The sequence below is a fragment of the Amblyraja radiata genome, chromosome 1 (genome assembly GCF_010909765.2).
Source record: "Amblyraja radiata isolate CabotCenter1 chromosome 1, sAmbRad1.1.pri, whole genome shotgun sequence".
Taxonomy (NCBI): Eukaryota; Metazoa; Chordata; class Chondrichthyes; order Rajiformes; family Rajidae; genus Amblyraja; species Amblyraja radiata.
The window spans coordinates 106,907,429-106,933,156 of NC_045956.1; the positions used below are offsets into that span (position 1 = coordinate 106,907,429).

Here is a 25,728-nt window from a genome sequence, read left to right on the forward strand (position 1 = left end):
ACCCTTTTGCCTCCTTTTCACTTCGACCCATTGACACTAAATGCCCCTGTCCCACTTAGGAAACCTGAACGGAAACCTCTGGAGACTTTGCGTCCCACCCAAGGTTTCCATGCGGTTCCCGGAGGTTGCAGGTGGTTGCCGGAGGTTGCAGGTAGTGGAAGCAGGTAGGGAGACTGACAAAAAACCCCGGGAACCTCCGGGAATCGCACGGAAACCTTGGGTGGGGCGCAAAGTCTCCAGAGGTTTCCTAAGTGGGACAGGGGCATAAATAATTAACTCCACCCATCTGCCAATTCGCACTCCCACCTATATCCACTTATCACTTGTTAGGCTTTACCTTAACACCCCCCACACAACTCCACCAAACTAAAGGAGGTCCGTGACCTGAAACATCATCTAACCATTCCCTCCACAGATGCTGCCTGATCCCCAGAGCTCCTCCGGCCTTTTGTTGTATAGTTAAGTGGACCAGTTAATTCCATCAACAAGAGATAGCTTGTTTTATTTCTATTAATTTAATTTATTCTATTTAGAACAGTAAATCACAAGAACAGGCTCTTCAGTCCACAATATGTGCTGAACATGGCTCCATTTTAAGCTCATCAGTGAAATGGTGCTTTAATGTCACATGAGCAAACCACAGTGAAATTCGTTTTCGAGTCGCCAGATTTGGTGCCATTTCCAAAGTCCGTTCTGGGCGCTAGGTCGAATGGAGCGGTGCCCAGGCTCCTGCAGGGTCTCCAGCCATTGCTTCCATCTGCAACGTTCTGCAAATCGAATTCCCTTTCCTTGCTCAGCCAACTCTGTGCCCCGGAGATTTTTCTACCGCAGCCGACCTCGAGGGTGCGGAAGACAAGACCCCGGTAAACTTTCCTCCCGGCCTTGCTCCTAATGACCATCGTTGCCAACTCCCTTATCTTCGATTTTATGGTCTTCTGGGGGATAAGCAGGGGCCGGGCTCAGCGGCTAACCCCCACCTAAAGGTCGCGGCCTGCCTGGTCTTCCTGCGACAGGTCACGCGGGCCGCCGGTTCTTTCCGGATGGATTCCTGGCTCCGTGGTGGTCGAGCCAGGCCTGCTGCCATGTATGACTGTGGCTAATTCAGCCTCGGGACTCGACGCAAACTGATCTCATCTGCCTCTACATGATACATATCGCTCTAATCCCTGCACTTCTACATGCTTATCGAAAAGCCTCTTAAATTACACTATTGTGTCTGCCTCCATCATCATCTCTGGCAGTGGTTCCAGGTCCCCACTACACTGTGTAAAAATACTTGCCCAGCATATCTCCATTAAATTTCCCCCCTCACCTTATAGCTATGCCCTCCAGTGTTGGACATATCCTAGGGTATGACCAGAACTATGCTCCATATGTGGCCTAACCAAAGTCCTATAAAGCTGCATCACGACTTCCTGACTTATATTCAATGCTCCTACCAATAAGCCTTCTTTACCACCTTATCTGCTTGTGTTGCTACTTGGACCCCAGGATCCCACTGCACGTCAATGCCTATAAGGACCTTGCGATTAACTGTATACTTTCCACTTACATTCAACCTCCCAATTTGCAACGCCTCACACTTGCTCAGTTTAAACGCTGTCTGCAATTTCTCTGCCCATTTCTCTAGCTGATCTATATCCCGTTGTATCTTCTGACAGCCTTCCTCAACATCTGCAACTCCTCCAATTTTGGTGCCTTCAGCAAACGTACTTACTAACCCATCAATATCACCATTTATATTTAATTGAATGATAATTGCTCTTCCTCCCTTCAAATTGTGTCCTCAAGTGCTTCACATCTTCCTTGGAGATGAGTCAGTGATATAACATCTCATTCAAAACAAAAATTTCTGACAGTGCAATAATCCATCCTTCTACGCTTGGATTTCTACACTAAAATCTATACGGTGGGATTTGAAATCAACTCTCTGGCTGAGGGATGAATGTTTCCAAAGGACCACCACTGAAATATCTTCTGTCTCCTCCTCACCATAAATATTTCAGCACATCTCTGTACCATCCAAGTCAAAACATGGACAGTTACCTTTTAAAGTAGTTATTTCCATACTACTGCCCAGCAGCCACAACTATGGTTGTATTCCGTTCTAATAAACATTTTAAAGACTTAATCATATCTCGTCATGCAAGAGTGGATCCAATTCCTGTTATAGAAGAAACATCTCATAGTCACAGAGTGATACAGCATGGAAACAGGCCCATCAGTCCAAATTGTCCACAGCGACCAACATATCCCAGCTACACTAATCCCACTTACCCACGTTTGGCCCATTTCCCTCCAAATCTGTCCTATCCATGTACCAGTCTCATAGCAATTAGATATGTCAGAGTCATGGAGTCATACATCAGGGAAGTGAACTCTTTGCCACACCAGGTCCATGCCAGCCATCAAGTTCCCATCTACACTAAAGTCATTCCCCAGCATCGGACCAAGAGACCTCTACGCTGCAACATTTCAGGTGCTCATCTTAATACTTCTTACTATAAATGTGCAAGAATAATTATCTTTGTTACCCCCTATTCTGTGTCCTTTTGCTCAAACTTTATAATCTGCTCAATAATATAGTGGGGGAAAAGGGTATAAAATCAAGCTCAATGGTGAACAGTAGAAGCAACAATTTTGCTTCAAGCGTAAACAGAAAACTCCCAGCAGATCAGGAAGCATTTTGCAACAAGAGATAATATTTCAGATCAAAGACCTCTTGTCATAACTGGGAAAAGAAAGAAACCAGGTCAGTTTAAGTCACAGAGAGGTGGGTGGAGGGGGGAGTGATGATGAATAAGACAAACGGTAATGGGGGCATTGAGGACAAAGGAAAAAGGACATTTATTGTCACATACACCAATTGGTGCAGTGAAATTTGAGTTACCATGCAGCACACAAATAAGATAAACACAACACTATAGAATTTAACATTAAACATAAAAACATCCCCCCACAGCAGAATCAACGTTTCCCACTGTGCGGGAAGGCAACAAAGTTCAGTCCTCTTCCTCTTTGTTCACCCGTGGTCGGGGCCTGTTGAGGTCTCTGCAGTCGCTGCAACAGCGACCCTGATGTTTCAGGCCCTCTCGCCGGATGTTGGAAGAACACTCTCAGATTCAGATTCAATTTTAATTGTCATTGTCAGTGTACAGTACAGAGACAACGAAATGCATTTAGCATCTCCCTGGAAGAGCGACATAGCAAATGATTTAAATAAATAATAATAAGTGATAATAAGTGTCCGGGGGGTGGGGGGGTGATTGGCAGTCACCGAGGTACGTTGTTGAGTAGAGTGACAGCCGCCGGGAAGAAGCTGTTCCTGGACCTGCTGGTTCGGCAACGGAGAGACCTGTAGCGCCTCCCGGATGGTAGGAGGGTAAACAGTCCATGGTTGGGGTGAGAGCAGTCCTTGGCGATGCTGAGCGCCCTCCGCAGATAACGCTTGCTTTGGACAGACTCAATGGAGGGGAGCGAGGAACCGGTGATGCGTTGGGCAATTTTCACCACCCTCTGCAATGCCTTCCGGTCGGAGACAGAGCAGTTGCCATACCATACTGTGATGCAGTTGGTAAGGATGCTCTCGATGGTGCAGCGGTAGAAGTTCACCAGGATCTGAGGAGACAGATGGACCTTCTTCAGTCTCCTCAGGAAGAAGAGACGCTGGTGAGCCTTCTTTATCAGAGTTGAGGTATTGTGGGTCCAAGAGAGGTCATCGGAGATGTTGACTCCCAGGAACCTGAAGCTAGAAACACGTTCCACCTCCGTCCCGTTAATGTGGATGGGGGTGTGCGTGCCGCCCCTGGACTTCCTGAAGTCTACAATGAGCTCCTTGGTCTTCTTGGAGTTAAGGGCCAGGTTGTTGTCAGCGCACCATGCTGCTAAGTGCTGGACCTCCTCCCTGTAGGCCGACTCATCGTTGTTGCTGATGAGGCCAATCACCGTTGTATCATCTGCATACTTGATGATGGTGTTAGTACCATGTACAGGTGTGCAGTCATAGGTGAAGAGGGTCCGAATCGGCCGCTTCCTACCAGCGACCGCGGCTCCCGAAGTCCACAGGCCGAGCTGGGCGGAGCTTCAACTCTGGCGACCTCGGTTGAGAGATCCCAGGGCTCCGCGATGTTAAAGTCAGTGCCGCCCGCGGCTGGAAGCTCCGCAGACCACAGCTCCACGGTGTTAGAGTCGGCAGTCCCAGCACACAGGAGATCCAACACGGCGACCCTGGTAAGACATTGGCCGCTCCACGATGGTACTTCAGTGCTGCGCTGCCGCTGAAGCTAAAGCTCTGGCCGGTCTCCGGCAGGAAAGGCTACGCCAATCCAGATGGTAGGCCGCGAGGAGGGGGCGAAGATGCGGCTCGGAGAATAGACGCATCCTCGACCAGGTAGCGACTGGAAAAAACAGTTTCGCCCTTCCCACCCCCCCTCCCCCACATAAAAAAGACTAAAAGGCCTCTAAAACAAAACTTTTGACAGACTAAAAATAAAAAAGGATGAAAGGACGAACAGCTGCAGGCGAGGCTGCCACACTTGATGGCACCACCGCCATCGAGACACATAGAACCTCAGATGCTGGAATCTTGAGGAAGTCAAAGTGCTGGAGAAACTCAGAGGGTCAGGCAGCATGCGTGGAAGAAATGGACAGGCAACATGCTATTGTTTTTCTTGGGAGAGGCTATAAACAAGGTCATCTGGTTGTTGGGTGAATAGGGGCAGATAGAGAAAGAATCTGAATAAAGGAACTTAAATACTTCAAAATGAATGCAACTAGACTGAAAAAACAAACAAAGGAGGGCAAAGGCTGTGAGGAGAAGTAAATGTGGGACATGCCCAGTGTGTCATGCTGTGCTTAAAAAGAGAGGGGGGAAAAATGATTGTCTGACAATTCTGATACCGACTGAAAAAGGGAGTTCTCTAAAGTTGTACAATTTGATATTGAATCCCGAATATGGCAGCATGTCCTGATGGAAGATGCAGAGGTGCTATTATCAAGAAGCTACAGGCAGAGAAATCAGAGTGAGATTAGGATGGAGAATTAGAGTAGAGGATGTTGCTCAGGGCTGCCCCCTGCAGACTGAAGGCAGGATTTCCTCAAAGCAACCATCCAGTTTGCATTAGGTTTCACCGGTGCAGGGGAGGTCATATCGAATGCTGTACTCCTGACTAAAAGAAGCGCAACTGAATCCTACTTTATCTGCAAAGACCTTCCGGCTCCCTGGATGGTGGGAAGCAAAGAGGTAAAAGGATTGATCATCCATATTCCCCCATCCCCAAATTTAACCTTATGCAAGATCAAAAACATCAGCCCATTAAATTCCTCTGGGGGCCTTTGGCATCTGACAAACTCTCAGCCCCAACTCTCAAAGATGTCAAAGGTTTTCAATATTTCTAATGTCTCAGTCTTTTAGAAGTATTTAATGCCTACTAACATTGAAATGATTCCTACTAACAAGAAGGCTCTGCAGAGAGTAGTGCGTTCGGCCAAATGCACTATGGGAACTTCACTCTCCCCTCTGCAGGAACTATACATCAGGAGGTGCAACTCCAGAGCTAATAAGATCATGGGAAACCCCTTCCACCCCAGCTGCTACAGTCAGGCAAACGCCTCCGTTGCCATGCTGTGAGAACGGAGAGGTTGAGAAGAAGTTGCTTCCCAGAGGCCATTAGGACTATAAACTCCTATCTCACCAGGGACTAACTTAACTGTACCATTCTACTGGGCCCACAATATTTAATATGTAAAAGAATATGTGATTCTGTTCCATTCTGTTTGTAGTTTGTTTGTTTGTTTGTTTGATTTTTGCACAAAGTCTGCGAGCATTGCCACTTTTCATTTCACTGCACATCTCGTATGTGTATGTGACGAATAAACTTGACTTGATTGTAAAGGAAATCAATTTAGAACTGCTTTTCCATTTAAACCATTGAGTCATAGAGTCATAGAGCGTGGAAACAGGCCCTTCGGCCCAAATTCCCCACACCGGCCAATGTCCCAGCTACACTAGTCCCACCTGCCTGCGTTGGACCCATAATCGTCCAAACCTGTCCTATCCATCTACCTGTCTATGGCAGCTCATTCCATACACCCACCACCCTTTGTGTGAAAAAGTTACCCTCAGATTCTTATTAAATCTTTTCCCCTTCCCCTTAATTCTATGTCCTCTGGTCCTCGATTCACCTACTCTGGGCAAGAGGCTCTGTGCATCTACCCGACCTATTTCTCTCATGATTATATACATGATTTTATACACCCCTCATCCTCCTGCGCGCCAAGGAGTCCCAGCCTACTCAACCTCTCCCCATAGCTCAGACCAGGTAAATGATAGGGCCAAATCCGGTATAGAAACAAATAAAGAGAAGAGAAAGAGACTAACGGAAAAGTAGGACATTTTTAATGAGTTTTTTTACACATCTGAGTTTGAACTGTTTGAGTTATTGCCTGCCCAGCACACAAGAGATGAACATTGTATTAACAATTGTTACTACAGAAACTACGAGTGAATTAAAGTCAGCTATGTTTCTGTTCAAAGTAGGCATGCAGGTGCAGCAGGCAGTGAAGAAAGCGAATGGTATGTTAGCTTTCATAGCAAAAGGATTTGAGTATAGGAGCAGGGAGGTTCTACTGCAGTTGTACAGGGTCTTGGTGAGACCACACCTGGAGTATTGCGTACAGTTTTGGTCTCCAAATCTGAGGAAGGACATTATTGCCACAGAGGGAGTGCAGAGAAGGTTCACCAGACTGATTCCTGCGATGTCAAGACTGTCTTATGAAGAAAGACTGGATAGACTTGGTTTATACTCTCTAGAATTTAGGAGATTGAGAGGGGATCTTATAGAAACTTATAACATTCTTAAGGGGTTGGACAGGCTAGATGCAGGAAGATTGCTCCCGATGTTGGGGAAGTCCAGGACAAGGGGTCACAGCTTAAGGATAAGGGGGAAATCCTTTAAAACCGAGATGAGAAGAACTTTTTTCACACAGAGAGTGGTGAATCTCTGGAACTCTCTGCCACAGAGGGTAGTCGAGGCCAGTTCATTGGCTATATTTAAGAGGGAGTTAGATGTGGCCCTTGTGGCTAAGGGGATCAGAGGGTATGGAGAGAAGGCAGGTACGGGATACTGAGTTGGATGATCAGCCATGATCATATTGAATGGCGGTGCAGGCTCGAAGGGCCGAATGGCCTACTCCTGCACCTAATTTCTATGTTTCTATGTTTCTATCTTAACAATAATGTGCATATCTGACCAGATTTGGGGAAGAGAGGCTGGAGGCAACATACTATGTGCATGAAGCAAATGGCACTGCATCCAAATGAGCAAGCAAGTCCTAAATCTTCATTCCCACAGCGTGTTTGTAAACTCCCCAATGTACCATATGATTTGCACATTAATAATAATGTGTATTATTACACATGGAACAACTGGCATTTCTCAGTATAAATACTGGTATGTTTTTGGAATCCTGGGTAAATGTACACGTCATTAATCTGCTAACTAATATGATTCCTGTAACAGACCAAGAGTTTGCCCAGATTCTTCAACATTTACATTGGGTGGGGACCTCAGTTCTCAGTTTATTCAAAAGGCCATCTACTGACTGGGGACTGCAGGGCTATGGAAGAGTGGCAATATCAATTACATATTTTTACTTGCTTGTGTTTTAATTATTTAATTGATTTCCTTTTTAATAATTATTTCATTTTTAACTGTTATTAAATTTCTTCTGAATTATTGAGACATGAAAAATCATTGGACAGTGGGCAGAGCAGGGGCTGGAGCTTTGCTAGCTGTCAAAGGCATCCAGAGGAAGTCCATGGGTGGGGCCCATGCTGACCATCCTTCTGTATCGGAGGAAGGTCAGTTTGGGGGATTGGGGAATTTGAGCAGCAGGTGTTCATGGCAATGTCAGGAGGCTGAAATAATGACCTGGATTCACCCCAACCAAAAGCTTCTGAACCCAACAAAAGAATGGTCATGTGATAGGAGTAGAATTAGGCCATTCGGCCCATCGTCTACACCATTCAATCATGGCTGATCTCTCCCTCCTAACCCCATTCTCTGCCTTCTCATCATAACCTCTGACACCTTTATTAATTAAGAATCTATCTATCTCTGCCTTAAAAATATCCACTGATGCCCTTCACAGCCTTCTGTGGCAAACGATTCCACAGATTCGCCACTCTCTGACTAAAGAAATTTCTTCTTATATCCTTCGTAAAAGAATGTCCTTTAATTCTGAGGCTATGACGTCTAGCCAGAGACTCTCCCACTAGTGGAAACATCCTCTCCACATCCACTTCATCCAAACCTTTTACTATTCTGTATGTTTCAATGAGGTCACCCCTCATTCTTCTAAACTCCATAGAGTATAGGCCCAGTGCCGACAAACGCTCATCATAGGTTAGCCTACTAATTACTGGGTTAACCTACTCATTCCTGGTGCAGTGGTGCAGTGGTCAAGCTGCTGCCTTACAGCACCAGAGAGACCCAGTTCCATCTTGACGACAAGTGCTGTCAGTACAGAATGTTCGCGTTCTCCCCAAGACCGCGTGGGTTTACTCTGGGTACTCCAGTTCCCCCCCCCCCCCCCCCCCATATTGCAAAGATGTGTAGATTTGTAAGTTAACTGATTTCTGTAAATTGTCCCTAATTTGTAGGATAGAACCAGTGTACGGGTGATCGCTGGTCAGTGCAGACTCAGTGGGCCAAAGGGCCCGTTTCCACACTGTAACTCCCAACTAAAAAATCGCTACAGAAGGAATACAGCATAGGTGATACAGTGATATCGACAAGGGCAAAATAACTTATTTTGATTTATAATCAAATGTCCTTGATGCTTAATGCTAGGGCAGCAATGTTGCTGGAAGGTGAATGTTGACTCTGAATTTCTAACTAACAGTCGGGTCTGTCATTAACATAAATTTAAACTTGGCTCCGTTAGTGTCATTTGTAGCTCTTTAACCTCAATATACAATTGGGACATTTTCATCTTGTAAATTTCACTTGTTATTCAACCTTTAAACACTTAGCTGTATTCCATTAATTGTTGTAAGAACAGCTTTCCACGTATATGTATATGACTGTATCAAAAATTAAAAGGATGAGTCCCTGAACAACACCCACTGCCTTTCCCATTTATTAGCACCTTCTGTTTTCAATCCATTTATTTCATCTGTAATATATTAAATAATTTTATGGCCCACAATGTGAACTGATATTTCAAATGTTCTTGTAAAACCAAATGCATTACATTCAATGCCTTTAATCTATTCAATTATATCCTCAGATGAACACTGACTTACTTTTGTACATTGACTATTCCTTGTGACCCTGCATACTTCAGAGGAACACAAATGTAGAAATTAATGAACAAGCAATAACTTTCTCACTCCTGCCGCCAACTCAGGCTGATGAGTCTGTAATTCAGTTCCAAGTCTCATTAAAATTTTGAACAACAACAGAACATTGGCTCAATTCCAATCCATAGGTGCAAAGGCTACATTTTTCAGAGATTCAAAAAGTAATAACAACCTCCTCAGTTTCAACAACCTCCTCAGTTTTTCAAGGATTCTGGATTTAATGTCTCTTTAGAAATGGTGGAGAGTTTACTTTTTTTTCTGTTGAGTGAAAAAAAGTAAATTGGATGAAAACCCAACTTGTATGTTCTCTAGCGTATTGTGTCCAGATTGAATGAGTGTTTTGGTGAGATGGAATTGCAGGGGTGGGGGTGTTCTTCTCACCCTCCAACTACAATTTTCACAATGAAAATCACTGGAGACTTCAGCAAAGTCCATTTGAAGGAAAATCTTCAATCACAGGAACAGCCAAATTGCAGCAACTGTGTGGAAGGAAACCGGAGCACCTGGAGAAAACTCACAAGGTCACAAGGAGAACGTTCAAACTCCGTACAGGCAGCACCTGTAATCAGGATTCTTAAAGATGAATAATCTTTATAAACAAAATACAGAGCGGAGGTGCAGAACCTGGCGGATTGGTGCGCACGTAACAACTTGTCACTAAACACCTCCAAGACCTAGGAGCTGATTATTGACATCAGGAGGTCCCATAATGGAGAATACGCCCCAATCTCCATCTATGGGGAAAGTGTTGAGAGAGTGTCCAGCTTTAAGTTTCTGGGCACTCACATTTCAGAGGACCTCACATGGTCCACCAACACTGCTGCGCTGGTCAAGAAGGCACAGCAACAACTGTTCTTCCTGAGGACATTAAAAAAGACTGGTTTGCCCCAACAGCTGCTGACAACCTTCTACCGCTGCACCACAGAGAGCATATCAATGTATGGCATCTCTGTGTGGTATCTCAGCTGCACGGAGGCGGAGAGGAGAGCTCTTCAGCGCGTCGTCCACAGGGCGCAGAGGATTATTGGAACACAGCTACCAGCCTTGGAGGCATCTACCACACACGGTGCCCCAGGAAAGCCATCAGCATTCATAAAGACTTCTCACACCCTTGTAATGGACTGTTCGAACTACTTCCCTCCAGCAAACGTTACAAGGCCTTCTACGCCCGAACCTCCAGACTCAGAAACAGCTTCATTCCCAGAGCTCTGAACTGGCCCTGCTGAGTGCCCCCCCGTCCCACCTGGACTGTCTCCCTCAGATGGTCACGTTGCACAGTTTATTTTATTTATTTATTTTTTGACATCGGTTGGAAGCTGCATACCAAATCTCGTTGCACTGATGTGCAATGACAATAAAATATATTATTATTATTATCATTATACAGTCAGAACATTTTTTCCCCCCAGGGTTTCTTTTTTGCTTTTTGCTGACTGCAGTATGTCAGATTATATGTTAGCCTTTTTACCTACTGTGGTGTTCTTATTCTACCAATCATGACCACTAGTGTATTCAAAAACTGTATTTGCAATAAAGCACACCAAATATTATTATTAACAACTGAAGGGCCTCAAGCTGAAATATCACCTGCCCATGTTCTCCAGGGATGCTGCCTGACCTGCTGTTACTCCAGCTCCTTACGACATTTTGCATACCAAAGATTAGCAAGCCTTTAATACAGTTTTCAAAGGTTCAAAGGTCGGTTTATTGTCATGTGTACCAATTAAGGTACAGTGAAACTCTAATTACCGTACAGCCATACTAAAAAAAAAGCAAGACACACAACGACATAAATGTTAACCACAGCGAAATGTACTACTGTAGCGGTGCCTGCTGGCGTATGCAGGTATCGAACCCGGCGTTCGGAAGCTGCGGTCACGTGACTCAGGAGGGGCTGCTGTTTTTTGCGCGGCAGTGGTGTGCTGACTACCGTCGTGGCCAGATGTGTTTGTTAGAACCTGCGAACCAAGAAGTTATTTGCGAAATAAATAAGTTGATAAAACATAGTCGTCGTTCTTGCGACCGCCAAATTGGTGACCCCGACGTGATCACCGTCGTTAGACAAGCAAAGATCATGCAGGAAGACTACGTTCCTGCAGAATCGGCCAGTGCGCGGCAGGGTTCACCGGACTTCAAACTTCTTTCGTTTTGGCTTGATCAACCTCAGGTGTGGTTCGCCCACGTTGAGGCGCAGTTCCACCCGCACCGCTTTATTGCGGATGACACCATGTATTTTCATGTGGTAGGAGCTCTGCCACAGGACTGTGCCTCAAGGCTGTTGCCTTACATCATAGACCCGCCGACGATCGCTAAATATGAAGGTCTGAAGGCCCTCCTGCTCCACACCTTTGGCCTCAGAGACAGGGCGGCGAAAATCCTACATATGCACAGCGTCGGCGATCGGCGGCCATCCACCATCATGGCAAAGATGCTCGCCCTGATGGACGGGCACCGCTCATGTCCGCTCTTCGAACATGTGTTCCTAGACGAAGTTCACCTGATGCTCGCCGGAGCTGATTTCAGCGATTACCAGCACCTCGTAGAGAGAGCTGACGAGTTGTGAGCCCACAGACGGCGGGACGTTTGTGCCTTCACCCGCTCCCTCGTCACGGCGCGGGTGCAGCCGAGACGACATCGGGAGGAAGAGCGAGACCAGCCCATCGTCGAAGAAGCATCGCCGCTGCTGGAGGTGTACAGCCGACGACGTTGGTGCTACTACCATCAGTGCTATGGTACCGAGGCCCGAAGATGCCGAAGCCCCTGTTCGTTTCAGGGAAATGCCTCGGCCGATCGCCCATAGAGGCGAACGGGATTGGCCCAAACGAACGCCTCTACGTCCGTGATAGGCACTCCGGCCACCATTTCCTGGTCGACTCCGGTGCCATAACCAGCATCCTTCCACCGACCACCCCAAAATACCCGCGTTGGTAAGATAGGACCTGTCCTCTTGGCCATCAACAGGAGTGACATTCGAACTTACAGTGCGCGGACCCTGGACTTAAATTTAGACTCCCACCCGTATAGATGGAGGTTTACCGTTGCTGACGTCGCCCAGCCGATATTGGGGACCGATATTGGGGGCTGATTTCTTGCTCGCATTCCCTCATTAGTCGATGTGCGAGGCGGGAGCATGGTTCCAGTGTCGGACCTGTGCCCTGAAAAGCTGCGCAATTCGTCCACACCCCAACAGCAACTCGACGAGGTAGCTGAGATCCAGCAACCTTTCGCAGCCCTTCTCACCGAATTCCCAGGGTTACTCATGCCCCGGTTCGATGGGGCCGCACCCCGTCATGGCGTGGTCCACCACATTCCCACCGAGGGCCCACCGGGTCACGCCCACGTGCGCTGCCTCCTGCCAGATAAACTGCGCATCGCACGAGACAAGTTCCAACTTATGGAGGACATGGGAATTGTCCGGCGGTCGGATAGCTCTTGGGCTTCCCCGCTGCACATGGTGCCCAAGGCGTCCGGGGGTTGGAGACTTTGCGGTGATTACAGGCGTCTCAACGCCGTAACCATGACAGATCGGTACCCAGTCCCAAACATCCAGGATTTCTCGGCTCATCTGGAGGGTGCAACCTTCTTCTTGAAGATCGACCTTATCCGCTGGTATAATCAGATTCCGGTCGATCCCGACGACCCCTTTCAGCCTTTTCGAATGGCTAAGAATGCCTTTTGGCCTGAAGAATGCCGCTCGGGCGTTCCAAAGGTTGGTGGATCGGGTCGGTCGGGGTTTGCCGTTCATGTTCATCTATCTCGATGATATTCTGGTGGCCAGCAGCTCGCAGGCCAAGCACGTTAAGCACCTCCGCCTGCTCTTCGAACGGCTGCGCAAACATGTGTTGGTGGCCAACCCGGCAGGGTGCCAGTTCAGATTGCGCTCCATTTCCTTTTATGGTCACAGCATTACCTGCCACGTCGCACAGCCGCTTCCCGAGAGGGTCGGCGCAGTCCGTCGCTTCTCTAGGCCACTATCCGTCAGGGGCCTGCAAGAATTCATCGGAATGGTCAATTTCTGCCACCAATTCGTCCCGTCAGCAGCCGCCATCATGCAGCCGTTGTTCCAATGTCCAGTGGATGGGCCTGGGGACCTGGTCTGGTCCAAGGAGGCTGAGATGGCTTTCGAGGGGGCTAAGACAGCGTTGGCTAACACCACCATGCTGGTACACCCTAGGGCATCGGCCCTAACGGCCCTCATCATGGACGCATCTGACGTCGCAGTAGGTGCTGTCCTCGAACAACGGGTAGGTAGCCGCTGGGTGTCGCTGGCGTTTTTCAACAGGCAGCTGCGGGTCCCCGAGATCAAGTACAGCGCTTTCGATCGGGAGCTCCTCGCACTTTACCTAGCGATCCGCCATTCCCGTTATTTCCTGGAGGGGCGCGCGTTTACCACATTCATGGACCACAAGCCACTCGCGTTCGCTTTGAATAAGGTGTCCGATCCCTGGTCCGCCAGGCAACAGCGGCACCTCGCCTACATATCTGAATTCACTTCTGTAATTCGGCATGTGGCGGGGAAGCTGAACGTTGTGGCTGACGCACTGCCCCATCCAGCAGCCCCTGAGGATTCCGCTTTAAGCCAAGGTGTGGATTACGCAGAGCTGGCCGCAGCCCAACAGGCTGATGCCGGCATGGGGGATTACCGCAATGCTGAATCGGGCCTAAAATTGGCTGAGGTGCCCTGCGGCGCCTCCGGCGTGGGGGTCCTTTGCGATCTCGACAGGCAAAGCCCGCCCGATTGTCCCGATTGCCGGGAGGCGTCGGATTTTCGACACTGAAAGTCAGCGTTGAAGGCCCGGCTCACTGGCCCCGATTGGGTTGACCAGTTGCCCTGGGTTCTCCTAGGCATCAGAACTACGCCTAAGGAAAACCTCAACATTTCCTCGGCCGAGCTGGTGTACGGCTCAGTTTTGCGGGTACCTGGGGATTTTCTGCCAGTCACCCGTGATCAGGAGGTCCCGGCTTCAGCGGTGCTAGCTGACCTTCGCGAGTGAGCACGCGCTTTGGTACCGGTTCCCACTTCCCGCCATGGGTCATCCGCGGTGCATGTGCCTACTATGTTACGGGATAGTGCTTATGTTTTCCTACGTAGGGATGCTCATGGGTGGCAGGGAGGAGTTCGTCTCCATCAGCTGCCTTAAGCCAGCTCACGTCGACGAGGATAGCCCGGTAGCGGCATCCGCAAGCCATTTTAGCGCCCTCTGCACCTGTTACCCCTCTGTTACGCCCATCCCTCGTTCACGTTTGTCGCGTCCCTCCAATTCTGTTTTGCCGGCCCCTACTGTTACGCTCGCCCAGCGACCTCGGACTATGCGTTCCGGTCGAACCGTCCAGTTACCCGTGCATTTCCGTTACGTGGATTCTGGGGGGGGGGGTGGGGCCATGTAGCGGCGCCTGCTGGCACAAGCAGGTATCGAACCCGGCGTTCGGAAGCCGCGGTCTCGTGACTCGGGAGGGGCTGCTGTTGTTCGCGCGATTTTGCTTTCGGGCGGCAGTTGTGTGCTGACCCACTGTTGTGGCCAGACATGTTTGTAAGAACCTGCGAACTAAGAAGTTATTTGCGAAATAAATAAGTTGATAAAACTTAGTTGTCGTTCTTGTGACCGCCAAACTACCAAGGTTATGTGATCATACATAGATGGTGAAGATTAAACCGGACTGAAACAGCCAGAAACTGTAGAAGTTATTAAAATCTCCTGGTCTTCCAAGAGCTACATTGTAATAGCATCTCACTACAAGATTAGGTATTGAAGTAAACCGAAGAATGCAAAATCTGAGTACCTAGACAATAGACCCATCAAACAGGCCAGAAAATATCAGATTGTTTATTCAATTATAAATGAACGTTAGCAATCCCAGTGCATCTTGATTATTGCCAAACAACCTCACTGACATTTAAAAGTAACTTTTACAACAGTGATACCCTATTCATTTGAATTTCTTTCAGTTAATTTAATTTTTTTCCATCTCTCTCCACCTATTTACTCTAGATTATTTTATTTCCGTTTTTGCTCGCAGTTTGCCATTGAATTAATTATTTTAATTTTGTGGTTCAGACTGAGTGATTCTTTAAGATTCTTGTTTGAGACACAATATTATTTCCCTCATATCCTAAACCAGATTCAGAGGAGAGTACAGCACTATTTTGGATTTCTAATGGACAATAGGTGCAGGAGTAGGCCATTCGGCCCTTCGAGCCAGCACCGCCATTCAATGTGATCATAGCTGATCAACCACAATCAGTACCCCGTTCCTGCCTTCTTCCCATATCCCCTGGCTTCACTATTTTTAAGCCCTATCTAGCTCTCTCTTGAAAGTATCCAGAGAAGCGGCCTCCACCGTCCTCTGAGGCAGAGAATTCCACAGACTAACAACTCTCTGTCAATAAAAGTGTTTCCTCGTCTCCGTTCTAAATTGCTTACTCCTTATTCTTAAACTGTTGCTTCTGGTTTTGGACTCCCCCAACATCGGGAACACGTTTCCTGCCTCTAGCGTGGCCAAACCCGTAATAATCATATATTTCAATAAGATTCTCTCTCATCCTTCTAAACTCCAGAGTATACAAGCCCAGCCACTCCATTCTCTCAGCATATGACAGTCCTGCCATCCCAGGAATTAACCTTGTAAACCTACGCTGCACTCCCTCAATAGCAAAAATGTCCTTCCTCAAATTAGGGGACCAAAACTGCACACAATACTCCGGGTGTGGTCTCACTGGGCCCTGTACAACTGCAGAAGGCCCTCTTTGCTCCTATACTCAACTCCTCTTGTTATAAAGGCCAACATGCCATTCGCTTTCTTCACTGCCTGCTGTACCTGCATGCTTACTTTCATTGACTGATGAACAAGGACCCCCCAGATCCCATTGTACTTCCCCTTTTCCCAACTTGACACCAATTAGATAGTAATCTGCCTTCCTGTTTTTGCTACCAAAGTGGATAACCTCACATTTATCCACATTAAACTGTATCTGCCATGCATCTGCCCACTCCCCCAACCTGTCCAAGTGACCCTGCATTCTCTTAGCATCCTCTCACAGTTCACACTGCCACCCACCTTTGTGTCATCTGCAATTTTGCTAATGTTACTTTGAATCCCTTCATCTAAATCATTGATGTATATTGTAAATAGCTGCAGTCCCATCACCGAGCCTTGCGGTACCCCACTAGTCACTGCCTGTCATTCTGAAAGGGACCCGTTAATCCCTACTCTTTGTTTCCTGAATGCCAACCAATTTTCTATCCATGTCAGCACTCTACCCCCAATACCATGTGCTCTAATTTTGCCCACTAATCTCCTATATGGGACCTTATCAAATGCTTTCTGAAAGTCCAGGTACACCACATCCACTGGCTCTCCCTTGTCCATTTTCCTAGTTACATCTTCAAAAAATTCCAGAAGATTAATCAAGCAACCTTGAAAAGAGCTTGGAATATCAAAGCAAATAGAAAGTCTACAGAGAAGTATTATAAAGGGATTGGAAGTGTGTACCTGACTAAGTGCAAATTAAGTCAACAGATAATTGAATACAAGGTAAATAAAATCTTACCAAAGCTGATGTTAAAATATGAAGCTTCATATGTTGCGTCAATATCTGTTGTGATGCTGGTGGGTTTGAGGATGGGGAACGAAGTATTGAGAACTGAGACATTGGTAAGTGGCTCAGAAGAATAAGATGTTTCACTTGTCGTCTGAGCAACTGAACTTGTGCCTTCTGCATGCAGAAATGAGTCGTTGCTGCTGTCATCAAACCCGAGTGGTGTACTTTGTGTAAAGGCCAAGAAACTGTCCAACTGTGTGTTCTTGGTGCTCAACTGTTCTTTATTCAAATGAGTCAACTCGCCTTCACTGTTTAGGCCCACAGTAGTTGAGACATTTACTACTAAAGGAGAAAGTGTCCCCCAGTCCATTTGTTGTGGCGATCCTGAACTGTTTCCAAGATCTGTGTAAGGAGTGATGAATGCATCATTGGTTGAAAGGACATCATTCTTCCTTTGATCAAAAAATCCGTTCCCAATTACACCTGGTCAAAAGCAATAAAGGAGAAGGTTAGTGCACCATCCTGAGTGAATCCCTCAGAGTAATTTTCAAATTTGCACTATTACAAAATTTGCCCCCTTGTTGTTAATTTTTGTGGAACAAAATTTGCACGGGATCTCAATGGAGAAGGGTTCTCAATGGAGAAGTATTCTTCTTCAACAGCTTATACCACAAAGGTGAATGTCACATCCATTACGTGAAAAGTTTTAATGAGCCATAATAGGCTGCAAGGTCTTACTGACAGGAGTGTCCCCAGCAATTTCATTTGCTACCATTTAGAGGCCACACACAGGTCCTTAAAATAATATGCAGACCAGTACTTAATCTGATGGCTTGAATGATTAAGGAAGGAGCTGGAGTCTCTGCTGTCGCTAAATAAAAGCAATATATAATTACTTTGATTAACATTTTGATCTTGGGACTGCACAGGCTACTAAAATAATTAGTGGGGGAATTATATTGTGGAATGACATCTAAAAACATCAGTTATTCTTGTTCTTGCGCATTTAAGCTTTTAGATTTTTGCACAACATGTCACAGCATTTATGCCAATAATGTCGCAATAAGGTAAAACAGTTAAAGCGAGTTGTATGAACAAGACAGGTAACCCGGGCATCCCCTTAACCAAGTACATCAGTACCCTGCCCTGGTCATAATGTAATTTACTGTAAATGTAGGACGTTCAATAACAATGCATTTCAATGCTGAGTCAAATGTTACCACGCTGTTATATTAACATTTACGATGGAGTGATGCACTTTAGACAGCAACACTTGGATTATTGATTCTGCCATAGAGTCACACAGCACAGAAACAGGTCATTCGACCCAACTTCTCCATGCCAACCAAGATGCTCCATCTAAGATATGCCATTAACCTGTGCTTGGCCCATGTCTTTCAACCATCCACATACCTGTTAAAATGTCTTTTAAAAGTTGTTATTGTGCCTGTCTCAACTACATCTGGCAGCTTCATGCCTTTGCAGGAAATTGCTGCGCTTAAACATTGCACATGCCATTATCACTCTGTTACTTTGACTGAAAAATCTAGGCCATTCATGCAATGAGCCCAACAACTTCTGTGATTTTTATCGTACTAGTTTCTCTCAGTGTTAGAAATACAAATCAAGGCCATCAAATCCATTATACTTTTGTTACATCAACCATCATCATGTCAGATTTTTACGAGATCAATTGTCTAATCTCATCCTTTTGTTCCTTGAGTTGGATGATCAGCCATGATCATATTGAATGGCGGTGCAGGCTCGAAGGGCCAAAATGGCCTACTCCTGCACCTATTTTCTATGTTTCTATGTTCTCAATCTATCTATGTTTCTTAAATTATGGATATTAATTCTCTGATTTTCTCCTCAATGCTGCAATAGTCTGACCTAAGTACAATGGCAAAGCAATTAGCACTGCTGGCTCATAGCTTGGAGTGGTCACGTTTCATTCTGACTTCAGGTGCTGTCTGTATGAAGATTGCATAGCATCTCCATAATAGGGTTGAATCTCCTTCCACATCCCAAGGATGCACTAGCAAGTTAAATAATGATCATCATTCACCTGTTAGTATCGGCTACGTGACAGAAGAAAATCAAGAAAAAGCTGTTGGGGATGTGAGGGAGAAATTGCAGGTGTACAGGGAAATAAAGGAGAAAGGAAAATGGGATAGAATTGCTCTGCTTGAAGCAACGAGTACAAAAGTCAGGAAGTAATGTTACAGCTTTCCAGGACTTTGGTTAGATCGTATTTGGACTACCATGTACAATTCTAATCACTCTATTACTGGAAGGTTGTGTAGGCTTTGAAGAGGACGCAGAAGAGGTTTACGAGAATGCTGCCTGGATCAGAGAGTATTAGCTATAAAGAGAAGGACAAACGTGGATTGATTTCTCCGGAGTATTGGAGATTGAGAGAAGACCTGATGGAAGTATAAGAAAAGATGAACAGCCAGAATCTTTTTCCAGGGAGTAAATGTCAACGACGAGAGGGCACTGCTTTAAGGTCAGAAGGGAAAAGTTGAAAGGAGATGTGCGGGGAAAGTGTTTTTTTCCCCCTACACAAATGCATTGTCAGTGGGTGGTAGTGAAAGCAGATATAGTATAGTATAGTATAGTAGAGTATATCTTTATTGTCATTTTCCTGAGTACTCACATACCCAAAGGAAACAAAAAAACGTTGCTCAACCAGTGTCCATTCAGTGTGCAGTAAAAAAATAAATTAAAAAAAAATACATATATCATGAACAAATTAAACACTCTACTCTCTACTAAACATCAACAGGCGTTCCGATCGGCAGCGGCACGACAGTGGCTCTGTCCAGGTTGGTGGTTGGTGCGCGATACTTTGGCAGGGGGCAAAGTCCGTTTATCAGTCTTATAGCCTGCGGGAAGAAGTTGAGGAGCATCCTGCCGGTTTTGCAGCTAATGCTCCTGTACCTCTTCCCAGATGGCAGGATGGAGAATATGTGATGCGATGGGTGGTAGGGGTCTTTGATGATGGAGATGGCTCTGCTGATACATCTCTTCCTGTATATGTCCAGCAGGAAAGGGAGTGGAGCACCAATAATCCTGCTGGCGGTCTTCACAATCCTGTCTAGTTGGTGCCGTTCGTACGCCTTGCAGCTCCCGAACCAGGAAGTGATGCCGTAGGTTAATGTGCTCTCGATTGTCCCCCTATAATAAGTTCGTAGGTGTGTAGTGGGGAGACCTGCTTTCCGTAGTCTTCGGAGATATGACAGTGGAGTTCAAGCAGCTTTTTGGTAGACACGTGGATATGTTGAGAATGAAGGAATATTAAATACATGCAAGCAGAATGGATTTTAAAAAAATTGTCATTGTGTTCAGCACTATCATTGTACGCCAAAGGGCCTGTTCTTGTGCCACATTCTATATTATATATTATAGGTTCTGCTGAGAGCTAGCATAGATAAGATGAACAAATGGCCAGGTATATTCAAGCATTCCATCCTAGAATCATTAAAGAAAATGAAGAGTTTTGAGACTTCTACTACCATCCACCAATCATTCCCTTAGTGAAAATATTAAAAGTAGATGATCCCTTGTCAACAACACTCCAATCAGAGCAAATATCTTCCACATTGCTTCCATCGTCATTTAAAAAACACTTCTTCTGGATCTTCTCTCTCATCCTACGTTTAGAGTGTCTCCATTATTATGATTTAGTTTAGTTTATAGATACAGCATGGATTCAGGTCCTTCGGATGACCAAGGCCAGCCGACCGTTGACAACCCGTTCACACTAGTTATCCTACTTTTGCACCCACTCCCTACACACTAGTGGCAATTTAAAGAGGCAAATTAACCTACAAAACTGCACGTCTTTAAAATGTGGGAGGAAACCGGAGCACCCGGAAGAAAACAAAGCATTCACAGGGAGAACATGCAAACTCCACACAGACAGCATCCAAGGACAGGATCGAACCCGTGTGCCTGGCGCTGTAAGGCTGCAGCTCTACCGCTGTCCCTGCACTTCGCCTCATTCATTCATTCATTCATTCATTCATTCATCATCGTTGAAAACATTAGCGACGCAGTGGTGCTGGTTTCCAACGGTAACGGTGACAAACACACCACACATCTCTGTCCTCCAGTTCCTGCGGACTTCCGCCGCTGGAAGTATGGGATTTTGGTGTGTGTGCTTTATCATCATTCCTTACAATGCTATGTATGGCAGTGATCGCAACTTCTACTGGTGTGGATGGCCGTTGGCTCGCTAGAAGCTCATCCGCCCTTCGACAGGTCTTGTTTTTGGTCCTGCTGGGGAACCACAGCCCCCTCCTCACTTGGCAAACCAGGTGGGGGAGACGGTTAAGTCGCCGACTATCCAACCATGGAGCAGGTAGCACGGGATTACATGGTGCCCGTGGCGGGGTGAACTCCCACCGACCTGACCTGCCAGGAAGTTATTCTGGTGAATTTACCGCGTGTACTTTATATGGTTTCAATCTACTGTTCAAAACAAGACATGCAAATCTGCAACATGCACTTTACAAATGTATCATTTATTTATCCTTTATTCTATGCCACAAAACATTATTGCTCAACTTTGCAATTTTTCTGGCCTCTGTCATTCTCTCAAGGAAATATATATTTGAAATCGATGACAATTACCTCGTACAGCATTTACACTTTTGTAGCAAATGCAAAATTCCATGTATTGTTTCTCCCCCCTTCCCAATTTTCCCCCCCTCACAGTACTTATTCACATTAAACTATTGACTATTCACCTGATCTATTCAATTCAATCTTGGTCTTTTGTGGTCCGCTTCATCAGATCTCCTATTTCAATGTTGTCAGACATTTTCCGATTGTGTGCAAATCATCAAAAGGTACAAATCAAACACACCAAACAAATCTGTCGGATACTCCAATCCATTCCACATATCAGTGCTTCCTAGTGTTTAGTTTCTTGTTGGTGAACCAAGTTCCTATCTATAATGCTGCATTTTTCTTTCTTTTTTTATATTTTTATTAAAAGCAAACATGTTATGGTAAAATATAGTTACATATTATAGTAAAAACTTTTCATGTACATCAATCATACATTATTAAAATTTTCAATTGTGGATTGATTCTGCTTCTAGTTTTTTTTAATATATATATATAGATAGAAAGAGAGAGAAAAAAAAGAATTACAAATGTCAAAAAAGAAAAAAAAAGTGGAATAAATTACTAATAATACGTCATTGGAGATAGGTTTGTAGATTATAAAGTATAACTTTTCATCTAATCCTGAGTTCAAGCTTCAGTTGGGTTTCCGTGCCGAGCCAATCTATCCCTTCAAATAGTTAATGAATGGGGACCATATTTTAACAAAAAGTTCTTGTTTGTCCATTAAGACAAGTCTAATTCTTTCTAGATGTAGGGTCTCCGACATTTCCACAATCCACATTTTAATTGTGGGGGTTATAGGGCCTTTCCAAAATTTTAATATTAATTTTTTCCCAGTTATTATACTGTAGTCGAGGAAGTTTCTTTGGCTTGTTGTGAGTGTTAAACTTTGTTCTGATATTCCAAGTATTATTAGTTTTGAGTCTGGATCCAATTTAGTATTAACAACTTCAGAAATTATTCCAAAAATATCAATTCAGAAGTTTTTAATTTTTGTACAATTTGCAAAAGTATGTATTAAATTGGCCTCTAGGTGCAGACATTCATCACAGATAGGAGAAATATGTGGGAAAATTCTAATTAGTTTTATTTTGGAGTAATGTAATCTGTGTAAAACTTTAAATTGTATTAAAGCATGTCTGCCATTTAACGAGCATTGATGTATATATTGTAGACTTTCGTCCCAAATATCTTTCGTTATAGGTTGACCTAATTCATTTTCCCATGTGTATCTATATAATTCCATCGATGGTACCTCGCTAAGAGGGTGCTATAAATATGTTATTAATTTTTCAGTGTTAGGATGCTTATTCAAACATTCATCAAGAATTTCTGGTTCCCTAGTCCTATAATCTTGTGTATTAGATTTAACATAATCTCCAATTTGTAGATATCTGAAGAAATTATTTGAGTGCAGTCCATAGATCTGTTGTAACTCTTGAAATGAAAGAAAAATGCCTTTCCTATAAAGATGTCCAATCTTTTTAATTCCGTAATTTTTCCATTGTGTGAAACCTTTATCCAATATGGATGGCTTGAATAAAGGATTGTTTCCAATGGGAAGACATAGTGATATATTATCCAATTTTAAAGCTTTTTTTAATTGTTTCCAAATTCGTATTCCACTATGTTTTCCCTATAGGTTTTTTTGTGCAGTTTTGTGGGAGCAAACATAATCGAACCGATTTTAAAAGGTAAACAGTCTTCCTTTTCCATCCTTAACCAATCTGGTTGCTGATCCATTTCTTCCAGCCAGAAATTCATGTTTTTAATATGGACTGCCCAAAAATAAAACAAAAAATTTGGCAAGGGTAAACCTCCATTTATCTTTCATTTACATCATTTTTCTTTTGCCATACTCCTGAACTTCAACAAGCTTTATTGAGAAACATCATCAAATGTTTTTGTTGTTGAAAATCTATATAAATTACATCCACAGTTTAATCAGCCCTTCTCCACAAAGATGTATTAAACATGACTTGCTTTTGACTATTGTCTGCTGTCTGCCTTTGCTTAACCTTTGTATCTGAAGATGTTCCATTTTTATATTGAATTATAGATTCTATACCCTTGCCACAACCGTTCAGCAGAAGGAATGCGAGGACACTGAGAAAGACAAATTACAATATTTTGCCATGCCAAGAAGTAAAGTTGTAGAGGAGCAAATGACTATGTTTGTCTGCAAAGAGTCTGCAAAGCATTAAAAACCAGTGAATAAGAACAAACAGCAATTAAATCAACAATGGGCATTTGCTAACTTCTCAATGGTTCAGAAAAATAAAATAAAAGTTCTGTAATGGTTAGACAGACCCTTGGTCAAACCAGATCTGGTATAATAATGACCTCTTTATTTCAATAGAAATAGAAAGAAGCCTCAGGGTGCTTTTTAGAGGCAGAAGCTAAATGTGTTTAGCAAGCCAAAGGAAGTTATTTCACTGAAGATAGCAAAAGTCTTGGTCAAGCAGGCAGGTTTTACGAAGGACCATAATAAAGGAAGCAGAATGTTGATGAAGACACAGTCTGCAATGATAAACTTGAAGGACAACAATGGGCACAAGACCTTGGTCAATGGAGGGTATGTTCTGAGCTGGTAAAGATTACGAATACGGATATGTTATAACCATGCTAGGTTATAAACACAAGCATCTGAGCATATCTTCAAAGCATTAGATCATCAAAGATGGAGGTGAAAGGTTGGGAAATGGGAGATCAGTCAGAAAAGTCTGGAGATGACAGCTGCTTGCGGAATGTCCCAGTGGCACCTGGACTGGGACTGGGATGGAGGTGGGCAATATTATAAAGGCAGCAACATTGTATATGGGCAGGCACAGTTGAACAGCATGATGATTTTACAAACAGGCCAGATCAGCTGGAAAGATTATCGAGAGAAAAGTAGGCCTAATGGCAAAAGCTCAGTGGTTTAATGCGGCTACCAAACACCAGGCCAGCATTTATTGCTCATCTCTGATTGTCTTGAAGATGGTAGTGAACTACCAAAGAGCATTGTGGAAGTTTTTGTCAGTCTCCCTAATGGTCGAAAGTGGTTTCTACTTCTTCTATGTTCCGGCGATTATTTCAAAAAATTCAAAACCGGCCGCGACTATCAATAGGTTGCCGTTTTAAAAATCAATAATTTTTTAGTTGAGGCCGGTTGCGATGCTAGTTGAAGGTGGTTGCCAGAGGTTGCAGGCGGTTGCCGGAGGTTGCAGGTAGTGGAAGTTAAGACCTTCCACTACCTGCAACCTCCGGCAACCACATTCAACTAGCATGGCAACCGGCTTCGACTAAAAAATTTCCGATTTAAAAAATGGCAACCTATTTTTAGTCGCGGCCGGTTTTGAATTTTTTGAAATAATCGCCGGAGCATAGAAGAAGCAGAAACCACTTCAAGAAACCACTTCAAGAAACATCAAGTTGACTGTGCCTGAACCCCTCTGTCAGTGGATCACCAGCTTCCCGACAGACAGGAAGCAGCATGTGAGGCTGGGAAAGCACATCTTGGACCCTCAGACCCTCAGCATAGCAGCACCAAGGCTGCACAATCTGCAGCAGGCAATGATGGTCCAATTCTATATGACCATCGTAGTGTCTGTCCTCACCTTCTCCATCATGGTCTGGTTTGGCTCAGCCACCAAGCAGAACATCCGGAGGCTACAACGAATCGTTCGATCAGCTGAGAAGGTTATTGGCTGCAACCTTCCTTCCATTGACGAACTGTACACCGCAAGGACCAGGAAGCGAGCGGGTAAGATCATCTCTGACCCCTCTCACCCTGGCCACAAACTCTTTGAATCACTTCCCTCTGGAAGGTGACTCCGGGCTGCCAAAGCTGCCACAACCAGACATAAAAATAGTTTTTATCCACGAGTAGTAGCTCTACTCAATAACCAAAAAATATGTAGCCTCATTTTGCTCTGGTATTTTATTTAATTCACATGTTTAATCGATAATGTTTTATGTGTCATTCCTAACTGTCACTGTAGGTCATGTTGTCACTTGCGGGCAAAGCACCAAGGCAAATTCCTTGTATGTGAATACTTGGCCAATAAACTTATTCAATCATTTATTTATAAGAAGAGGGGTTATGGGGAGAAGGCAGGAGAATGGGGTTAGGAGGGAGAGATAGATCAGCCATAATTGAATGGCAGAGTAAACTTGATGGGCCGAATGGCTTAATTCTGCTCTTATC

The 25,728-nt window shown here is 44.8% G+C and overlaps 1 protein-coding gene across 3 annotated transcripts in view; it reads right to left on the reverse strand.

Annotated features, from left to right (window-relative positions):
- The window catches only part of corin (corin, serine peptidase), a 169,412-nt gene that overhangs the window by 135,130 nt on the left and 8,554 nt on the right, over window positions 1-25,728 (reverse strand). For all 3 annotated transcript variants that reach the window (XM_033028134.1, XM_033028143.1, XM_033028152.1), the window contains exon 3: window positions 16,914-17,387. In XM_033028134.1, coding sequence (XP_032884025.1) covers window positions 16,914-17,387 — 474 coding nt within the window. The remainder of the gene's footprint in view (window positions 1-16,913; window positions 17,388-25,728) is intronic.